Below are 10,247 nucleotides of genomic sequence, written 5' to 3'. Positions count from 1 at the left end.
GCAAATATCCAAAATGTACTTTGCAGTGTACTGGACATTCTGGTTGCAAATGGATAGGAAAATGCTCTGTTGTCAGCTGGTGATGATGGTTCCAGCCAGGAACTTTTCTGCCTGTTAAAATGACTTGCTGGTTTGTTTTTTTTAATTCTTAAAATTCTCTGCAATGCTTGAGATTATACCGAATGTCCAGAGAATTGGAGAGGAAAAAGCAAGCAGGCGAGCTCATATTGTGGGTAGCGTTTGAATGCTTTACCCTCTGGTGCTTCATATCGGTACTTTTCACTTCCATCTGCAGAGATCCCCTAGAGCTACCTACCCCATTACTTCACCTTTCAATATGAAGGATTAAAACCATCTGTTCAGTTACCAGGTACTGATTAAATTATCCAGAGAGAAGTGTTTGCCTTTCATAGCTCAACATAGCTGCTTGCCCATCAACTTTATCTTACTATGAAGACTATATTTACTTGGCCTGAAGGAAGCACCTGCTGGTCAAAATGAGGAATGATACCTGCAGCTGAGAGCCATCCTTCTTCACTTGTCTTGTTATGAATCTCAGTAGGACAAGTGCTGCAGAAGTTCAGCTGTCTCTGTGTTTCCTTGGAGCACTTTTATGATTGTTCCTGCCCACCAATTATTCTATAAAACAAGTTGATCAACAAGATAGAGGACTCTGCCATGTTAAAGATGTTTCACCTCATTTTAAGAGCATCAAAGAGAAACAGTGCTATAGCTGTTTGATTACCATGCACTCACTATGAATCTCTTGTGCTTGGCTCAGACACATGGCCAAGAGGAAAACTAAGCAACTTGGTGGGGATGCAGGGGAATTATGTGAAATTTTAAAAAGTTAGTTCTTCCCTTCTGTAATTTCTGTGGTTGGGCTGCAGCAGAAATGCTTTGCTCACAAGCTACTCAGTGGAGGTCTCACAGCAGGCTGTGTTGGCCCTGCCTCAGAAATGACTCTTCCCTGTTCAGCTGCATAGGGAGCATAATGTTCTTTGGCTGCTGAAGCCCCATCATTACTTTTAGTGGTTTTTTATTATCAACAGCAGTTTTGAGCTTAGCAGAGCTATTCATTGTTATACAGGTGGTATTGGAGACCCAGTAATAATGCATCTGTGGTAATGCATACACAGATTTAGTTATTAAGGAGGATCTGCCACCATCGTGCCTCCTCTTGGTGGTAGCCCTGACTGCAGAGTAAGAGAAGCAACTTCCACAGCTGCTCCTTTTTATGAGAGCTACAACAAAAGTGCACAGATACTATCGTTTAGGAATTGCCAAACAAGCTGCCCCTCCCCGGAAAGGGACGCTGGGCTTGGCCTCTAGCAATGAGTCGAACGCGCTGCGGAGGCGAGGCTGGGCCTGCCAGGCCCGCCGCGGAGCCGCCGGCCGCTGCGCTGCCCGCCCGCCCCCGGGCCCGCCCGAGGCCGCGGGGCGACGCCCAGGAGAGCGGCCTCGCCTTCTACGTGCTGTGGGCGCTGCGGGAGCCGCCGCGGCGGCTCGGCAGGTGCGGCCCGGCCCGGCCCGGCCCTGCCCCGCCCCACCGCGGGAGCGGCGGCTCCGGGGGAGCGGCGGCGCGGTCCCGGCCCTGCCCGGGGAGGGCTTCTCCGCAGCCCGGGGGCCGTCTCACGCCTCGCCGTGCCCTGCCTCTCCCTTCGGGAGCGGCGTTTGCCCGCATGGCTGTGCTGCCCCAGCTCACGGCTGCGCTCCTTTCCCAGCCTACTGCTCATTTTCTTCATCGTGTCCCTGCGCAGTCTTCTCTTTAAAGGACGCAAACCCTCTCTCCCTCCCCGGCGTAAACCCGTTTTCAAGCCGCTTCATGTATTTTTAGACCTTCCATTTTACTCCTTGATGATTATCTCTGTTTTCTGTCAGTTTTTTTCCCTCCCCTCGCAGCCAGTCCAGTAAGATGGGCTTCCAGGCTCGGCTGCCCCTGCCGTTGCCAAAGCAGCTGGTGGTGTTCGGGCTGGGAGAGTGGAGCTGTTACTCTCTGGACACAAGCATTGCGGCAGACGTGCTGGTGTCCCCGGGCATCCCGCCGCAGCGCATCGGCACGCTGGAGCCCACCCGCAGGTCACGGTGGGAGCCGTTGCTGCGGGGGTGTCAGGCAGGGTGTCCTGGAAAAGCTTGCTGCTCTGTGGTGCTGCCTGGTTCTGCTGGTGTTGTCCCAAAGCTGCTGAGGCCTGCTGGTCCTCCACCATGGTGTTTCTCTCTAGTGATGCTTTCAGCTTCCCTTTGGCTTCTTTCAGGGCTGAATCTTTTTTGGCATTGGGGTGTTACCAGCTAGCGTGGGAGCAGGAATTTCTCCCCTGTCGGTGTCATTTGTGGGCTGAAAACTCATGGTCCTCTGTGCAGGTCTCTGGTGTGGGAAGGTGACTGGAGGACAGATATTTTCATGGCCTCATTGAAAGAGATGGACAAAGGCAACTCTGTGAAGCTTGTCCTGACTGTCAATGGTCAGGTAAGAAAACCAACATCCTTCTCTCTTCCTGCCTTCGGTCCCAAATGTTGTCACTGCCGAGCTACAGAACTTCCTTTCCCAACCCCTCTTTTTCCTTCTCTTTGCTACTCCAAGGCAGAGCTGCCTCGCGTGGCTCTGTTAATGCACATCTGTACTGAGCCTGAACCCTCTGTGATGCTCCAGGTCTATTCCCTAAACAGAGCTTTGCCAAAACATGTTGTGTGTTGCAGGAGATGGGCAGCAGAGAGCGGTTCACTTCCAGTTTCACTCTCTCCTGGGTCTGTGGTACTTACACAGTTGCTTTACCTTGTGCTGAAGCCCTTGGATTTAGTGTCTCCCTGTGCCTGGCTTTGCTTTTCTTTGGTTATTCTGTTGGTGTTTGAGATAAAAGCTGGGCTATTCCCTTGTAGGAAATCTGTCCCTTGCAAGACATCTTTTTGCTCACCCTCTGTGGATGGAGGCCAGCATGCTTGGCGTGTCCTTTTATTCTCACTGTCACTGTTTCTGCCGTAGCTGCTGCGAGGTGTCTCCAGTAGTACCCCCGCCCGCCCCTTCCTCATCCCAGATACCACCCAGTCACCAGTGCTCCCAGCAGATGATGTTCCCCTTGGCCTGGACCTGGAGGATCCTACTGTGGTATGTATACCCTGGAGCCCTCCTCTGATTATTTCACCCTTTCCTTAGTAAGGTCTCCCTCATTTGTAGCTGCCCAGTTGATGGCTAGCAGAAACATTTGTTGCTGCTCTCTTAGTGGAGACCTGGCTAAGCAATTTTTGGAGCCAAAGATCCACTTCTGCTAAAGAAAGTGGTACTCTCCATTGAAATGCCTTTGGAACTGCTGAATTTAACAGCCCTTGGTGTGATGATTGATCAGCTTGGTTACTCCTAGCACACAAGGCCTTTCTGTGTCTCCATTTGCCTTGTGCTAGCTGTGCCTGTCACAGCCAGCAGTCTGAAAGTGGATCACTGGGCATATAGCAGCAGGTAGTTGCGTTGCTCAGCATATATTTGGTGGCCAATACTCTTGGCATGCTGGCCCTTAAGACCCAATGGGAAGATGAGCCTGACAACAGTCACCATGTGAAACTCATCTATGACCCAGTAGTAGACAACACACAGTAACCTCAGGTCTTATTCTTTAGGGCTGATTTGACTGGGACTCTTGTCACAGGTTAAGAATCAGAGCTCAGAGGTGACTGTTAGAGCATACAGACCTGGGAGGAGGGACATCTGCCCACCACTGAGGACCCAGGTGGTACCCTGTGCCCTGAAGCCACCATCTGGTAAGGTGGAAGCCAGTGAGGCCTGGAGGAAGAGTTGTGTCCACCCCAAGAAGCCCAGGAAAGTTTTATTTGAACCCACAGCATCTGAGAGAGATCTCAGTGAAGAAGGTAACTCTGGCAGCTTCCAGGTTTATTTTACAGGTCTTGTTTGAACAATCTGTCAATGATGCTGGGCAACAACTGCCCAGTCCATTTCTCTGTATACCTCCAAGGTAAGATGTGCTTGTATGTCTTGGCTTGCAAAGTACTGAGCGTGCTCCTTGGTTCTGGATAAACTGGTTGATGAATTCTTGCCTGTTGGGAAAAGGCCAGAAATAGAACATGGGATACCCTTAGTGCCATCACTCTGTACCATAACATGCCTATCTCTTCATACAGTAAAAGCACTTTACAAATGAAGGCAAGTATCGTTAGCCTCATTTTACAAAAGAGTAAATTGAAGCACAAGAAAGTTACCTACTATGATGTTCTGTAGCCTCTCCATCAGTCTGTTCCCCTGCTAACAGTGTACCACTTGGTCAGTAGAAGACATTTGTTATCATATTCTCTGTACTTTAATAATAAGGAATGTATGTAAAATTGTACTGACTTTTCAGTAGTGAGAAGGTAGCTGCCAAGGGGTTTGGAAACAAAACCTTTTGCTTCTGGAGTGTGAATTCCAAGTCAGCTCCAGGGTGTGACCAAGTTTGTGTGTAAATGTTTGACAGTAACTCGGTGGTCCCCATGTGAAGTGATTTCTTGGTACTTGGCTTGCTTCTCACAAAGTCAAATACAGCTTCATCATAAAGTTGCTTCCATTGTAGGCAGTGTGAGAAGGGGGGAAATGGGTTTCAATCACAGGGGTAAAATGCAATGGTGACACCTTGATGGCAGTCAAAGGAAGTGTGTCCTGCTCTTACCTGTCTTCTGCATGTCTTCTGCATTTCTTCTGGTGAGACTTTCTTCAGGATTCTTGGACTTGCACCTTGTTTGTTGCAGTGAGGTAGCTTTGTGCTGGGGGTTGGAGGAAGAAAGGCCAAAGGGCTCTCAAACTGTGGAGCCCGAACACTTTCCATGGTATGTTAGCTGCCTGTTTTCTTTGTGGAGCCATCTCTGTGTTTCCTTTGCAGATCTGGCAGTGGAGGAGTTGCAAGGTGAGGATCTGGTTCTTAGACCTTGGTTTGTCTTTTCAGCCACTTGGTGATGCCATTGCATTTAATGTCACTGGCCTCTTATGCTTCATTCTTTATGTCCCCAGTAATCAAGAATAACAAGCAGGTTGTGTTGTATATACTGTTCCTCTCCATGCAATTGCCCTCAGTATAGGTGCTTCCAGTATGCTTCACGCTCTCCAATATGCTTCTGTAGCCTCTCTGAATTTCAGGCACACCTCTGGGTGCAAAGCCCTTTGAGGCAAAGGGTAAGATGTGGAATAGACTTTGATTAAGAAGTATTTTTTAGCTGGCTCAGCCAACCGCAGGGGTCTGGGAGTGGAAAGGAGGAGGAACAGAGCAGTACGAGGAATATCTCTGGAAGCAGCTCCAGGCTTCTGGCTGCTGTATCTTGGGCACTAACAAGCTGTCCCTGGGCAGCCCTCCCTCAGAAGGAGTGACACAGGGGGACAGCACAACTGGGATGTCCCTTCTGGGGATGGGTGATCAATGAGGGGCATCCAAGCTTGTCTGAAGTGGCAGCCTGTATGTGTCCTACATCCAGCCAGACTCTTTGCTGGCTCCCTCTGCTAGTGATGTCTCTCCTAGTACAGCAAATATTCCCCAAAGCCAACAGAAAATCTTCCTCAGGGAGCTATGTCTCTTGCGTCCCTAGATGGAAGGGACCTGGGGCCCTTGCCTTCCTACTTCTTCCCTCTGATCCTTCAGCTGCCTTGCTCTCCCCAGCAGGGAATGGAGCTGGGGGTGTCTCATCTGACTCTGCTCACAGCCCTGTGCTTTCTCCTCCCCAGGCAGTCCGAGCCCACGGTGGTGCCATGCCATGTGCCTCAGTGACCTGGGGACAGCTGTTCTGATCGGTGGAGAAGGTGTCGATCAGCAGTCCTGCAAGGATGCACTCTGGAAGCTAGAAATTGGTGGGGACTTAGGGGTATCAAAGGCAATGGGGGCAGTGGGACACGAGGAAAACTCATGCAGATGGGAGGGGGGTACTCAGGGGTCTGCGCATAGGGAGGAGACAGCAAAGATGTCACATCTCCTAGTATATGAGAGCCCTCCAGGAGCTAAGGTATAAGTTCTGGAAAGAGTTGGGTAAATTTTAAGGGGTAAAAGCAATGGCGTGGTTTTGCAGTCTGTGTGTGATGACTGGTGAAGTGTGAGATATAATTCCACTGCCTTGCAGCTTTCTGCACCTCTACCTTACTACTCCCCACCTAGTCAGTGTTCCCCTTCATTCCTTAAACAGAAGCATTTCTGTATGAGTCTGCTCTAGCTCTGAATCAAAGGAGAGGAGGAGATGTAGGGAGCAAGGCCTTGAGTAAAGGTTTTATGACATAATCTTCAAATCTGCATAAATCGAGAGCATCTTTGAACTCCCACACCATCTGTCTGGTGTTGCTCCCACAGACAGTGATTTCTGGCTTCCAGTGGGTTTGCAGCTACAAAATACCAAGCCATCATGTCTGCGTGGTCACACAGCTACCTACGACCCAGACACCAAGCGTATCTACATTTTTGGGGGCATAAGGGAGGACAAAGACTGCAGCGGCATCTACATTCTGGACACAGTCACCTGGAAATGGCTCCTTGTGGCTGTAAGTACTGCAGCTCTTCCAAGAAAAAAGCACAGGAGGGGTGGCAGGTCCTGCCTGAATATGGCAATCAATGTGGCATATCCTATGCCAAATGCCTTAGTCCGCTGTTGCTGCACGTTGTCTGAGCCTGCCTAGTTGGGACTGATAGATAGAAGAAGGCTATGTTGAAAGGCCACAAGCTTGGCAGAAACCAGGGACTGTGCCTGCAATGAATGAAGCAAGGTGAAAAAATGGGTGCTGCAGAGTGCTGTGTCTGACCAAAGTTGTGGGTGGGAGATACTGTAAAGTGGCAGAGGGAAACGGCTCTGAGCACAGCAGATCTCTGAGCTCTCTAGTTGCCTGTCACATCCTTGCAGAAGGCCCTGTCAGTGAGGGAGTGAGGGACTGTCTCTTACCTGCTGAAGGCAGAAGGTGGCTTTTACTGAATAAGCCTGGATAAGATCTTTCTGTTCTCTGTTGTCTTCTAGGGAAGCTGGGGTAGCAGGTTGACTTCCTTCTCTCATCAGAGCGTTCTGATGGTGCAGAGTATGTAAAGGATGTATTGTCTGCCTGTGTGGAAAAGATCTGGCTGAGGAGCCAATAAAGTGAAAACTGAGACCTGTTGAACTCACTGCATGATGTGGGCTGGGCCCCTTTCCTAAGGGTCATGCAGCAAATAATGCACTCCTTGTAACAAACTTATGTTGAACTTTTCCCAGGCTAAAGGGAGGATGCCAGTACTTACCTACCACAGTGCAACTATCTACCGCAAGGAGCTCTTTGTTTTTGGAGGGACTTCCCCCAAAAAGGCATCACTGCCAGTTGGACCCTGCAGCAATGTGCTCTATGTCTTCAATCCAGAGCATGAAATTTGGTATCAGCCCATCTCAGAAGGGGAGAAGCCTCTGCCTAGGCTTGGGTGAGAGTGCTCTTACGCCAGCCCTCCAAAATAGAGCAGGAAACCGCTGCTCACCTTCCCTCCCACCCCAGTGTAATTTCCTGAATATTAGGTGATTGTTCTCCACCGTTTGCTCCTTAAGATAGGGCAATGTTTTGAGCAATATGACTCCCAGTACCTCCTGTCATGAATCCTGGTGGGATTCTGTCCTCGGGCTGCAGTGGCTGGGTATAGAGGCAGGTGTAGACTGAAGCTATGGCAGCCCAATAGCAGAAGCCAAGGCTGAAATGTCAGTTTTGGGAACTGGCTGAAAATGCTTTGTTCACTTGTTTCTTCTCTGCCCAGGCATTCAGCTACTCTACTGAAGAACAAGCTGCTGATTTTTGGGGGTCGGAGGACTTCTCTCTACCTCAGTGACATGCACATCCTGGATCTGGGTAAGAAAGTCTCTGACAGATGGCTGTCTTGGGAAGGTCCGTTCTAAGGCAGGAACTGGCGAACAAGGCATGCTCAGTTGGAAGGTAGCATTAACATTATAAAAACTCCTGACTAGGCAATGGAGGTGGGAAGACTATGGGGTAAAATAACTATGGGGTAAAAAAAAATAAAGGGGGGGAGGGAATGGGGAAAAACAAGAGACTGATTTTTTGGAAGAAGCTGGGTAGTAGCGAAGGCAGGTTGCTGATGTGGCTGAGGATGGAAGTTTTTGTCTAGTTATGAGGCTGAGCTTTTTGGACATTTCACCTGCCTTTCCTATTTGTCAGGTTTCATGGAGTACACACCGGTCCCCCTCCTCGCAGGACAGCCTTCTGCACGTTGGTAAGATCCCATTGCAGACCCAGGAGCTATCTTTTTCCTCTGGCCTTTCTCTTTGAAGCCAGATTTAAACATGCTTTTGATCAGACCCAGTTGCATATCTCTGTCCCACTAGTCAAAATACAGTGGATGGTCCCTCTGCTGTGGAACCAGAAAGTCCTGTGCTGTCCTAGTTGGTGCCTGTAGGGTGTGTGGGGTACAGACCCCTTAGTCTCCCTGGAAGACTGACTTTTGGGCTAGGGGAAGTTTCTGCCAGGTAATAGTGAAGTGTGTTACCTGCTGTTTGGTACCTGGAGTACAACAGACACACAGGGATGAAGAAACTCTTGTGCCAGAACTATGCTGTTCCTAAAGGGACACTATTGCCCCCTAGAACAATGACCTAAATCAGACCAAAGCCCAGCTAGCCTGCTGTTTCACACCATAGAGCAAAGCACAGGAGTTATGATAGCTCCTTCTGAGATAATGAGGTGCTTTTCAGGACTGATTATGGTCTGACCTGCAGAGGCAAACAAACAGCTCTTTCGGGGTTGTTCAGCAAGGGCAGAAGAGACTTAACTTCCATTCTGCAGCTTAAACCCCCAGCCTCCTGCTGAAGTTTGCAAACCCCTTCCCATTGCTGACTGAGGCAACCCCAGCAGGTTTTGCTGTAGTCAGCTTTTGGCTTTGCTTTGGGTGCAGTTTTCATGCAGCTCTGGCTGTGTCAGACCAGAAGGTTTTGATCAGTGGAGGCTGCAATGCCAAGGGAGCCCTGCAGGATGCCTTTGTCTTCCACCTAGGTGAGTGACTCTCCCTCCCTGTTTCCATAGCTGAAGGTGACTATTGGGCTGCAGTGGTGTTTCAGAACACCTGCTCTGGTCCATTTGTTTCAACTCTTGCACTAGGAATGGACTTGTCAGTATTGATAGTCCCTTTCTACTTCAGATACTCTTTCATGGAATACGGTGATCCACCACGACCTCTGCTCTGTGCCCCGAGCTGGCCACACATTGCTTGACCTGACTTCTGCTCACCTGGCGGGTGTGGACAAGGAGAACAAAAAGGAGCATAACCTGCACACTGTGTTGGTCTTTGGGGGCTCCAACTGTGCTGGGACTTTTTACAACAGCACAGTCAAGATCCAGCTGGACCTAGGATAATGCATAGTACTCAGAATGAGCCTGGAACAGCAAGGGATCTCCACCAGCCTGAATACAAACATGGATGGCAATAAATGAGTCCAAGCAATGTGGCAGTCCAAGTATCTATATGCAGGTGGATGCTACCTTGGCACAAGAGATCATGGGTTTGTAAAGTCTTTCTGAAGGTCGTGCGTATTGCCCTCTGAAGGTAGCTGATATACAGCATCAGAGTTGCAGAAATTCCCTCCCGTATCCCTGGGCTTGGGTGCCAAAACATTCAGTGGGATCTGAGCTGAGCCTGCACAGAAACACAGTCACAGGCTTCTGGGTTTCCCTTCTTGTCCTACAGGTTTCTGGGCTGGAAATCCCAGGGTACTTTCAGCTCTGAAGGTGACTCAGGTGTTGGGTTTAATTTGGGATGAGTGGAATGGGATTTACTCCTGCTGCTTAAGAAGTCCTCACAGTGAAAATATAGGCATGATTCTGGTTTGGAGTGAATCTGGGGTGGGATTCCCTTAGACAATAGCCTGCAGCTGAGGAGTAGGAAAACACCTAGAGCAGTATCTGAAGATGGGAAAAGGAAGACAATGCCATCAAGTTCAGTATATGGGAGTGAGCTGGTTGTATCTTGCTGACTATGGCACAACCACCTACCTTTGCTCTAGGCAGACCTTTAATATAAATTCTGCAAGACTGCTGCTAGGCATAAGGAAGAGGTACAAATCAGTTGTCCCAGCTAGTAATTATCTTGTCATTACAAGGGGTGATGGAGTTGCTGACCGTTGGCTGGTTGGGACTAAGCTGTCTTCTGTCAGAGACTAGCTCTTATTGTTTATATCCATGGCACTGATGATTATGCCATAGCTCTGAGGCAGCTGCAAAGACAAGCCAGCCTGATAGGTTAGCAGCACACTGTGTACACGCGTCCCCTAACGCTCCT

At 49.5% G+C, this 10,247-nt stretch overlaps 1 protein-coding gene across 3 annotated transcripts; it reads left to right on the top strand.

Annotated features, from left to right (window-relative positions):
- Positions 1 to 1,319: 1,319 nt before the first annotated feature.
- On the top strand, positions 1,320 to 9,413 carry LOC142061920 (uncharacterized). 3 transcript variants are annotated; one of them, XM_075103606.1, is made up of 12 exons: positions 1,320 to 1,513; positions 2,362 to 2,467; positions 2,981 to 3,103; positions 3,639 to 3,858; positions 4,860 to 4,883; positions 5,693 to 5,815; positions 6,306 to 6,493; positions 7,192 to 7,391; positions 7,716 to 7,807; positions 8,135 to 8,189; positions 8,868 to 8,965; positions 9,111 to 9,413. In XM_075103606.1, the coding sequence occupies exons 1-12, from the start codon at positions 1,335 to 1,337 to the stop codon at positions 9,323 to 9,325; spliced, it is 1,623 nt and encodes a 540-aa protein (XP_074959707.1). In that variant the 5' UTR covers positions 1,320 to 1,334; the 3' UTR covers positions 9,326 to 9,413. The 3 variants fall into 3 exon arrangements, with proteins under 3 accessions (XP_074959707.1, XP_074959710.1, XP_074959709.1); XM_075103609.1 differs by lacking the exon at positions 1,320 to 1,513 and adding an exon at positions 1,549 to 2,079; XM_075103608.1 differs by lacking the exon at positions 1,320 to 1,513 and adding an exon at positions 1,591 to 2,085.
- The last annotated feature ends 834 nt before the right edge of the window (positions 9,414 to 10,247 follow it).

Source organism: Phalacrocorax aristotelis, chromosome 9 (assembly GCF_949628215.1).
Source record: "Phalacrocorax aristotelis chromosome 9, bGulAri2.1, whole genome shotgun sequence".
Lineage (NCBI taxonomy): Eukaryota > Metazoa > Chordata > Aves > Suliformes > Phalacrocoracidae > Phalacrocorax > Phalacrocorax aristotelis.
The sequence above is the reverse complement of the archived record's forward strand: the minus strand, read 5'-3'. Positions and strand labels throughout refer to the sequence as shown.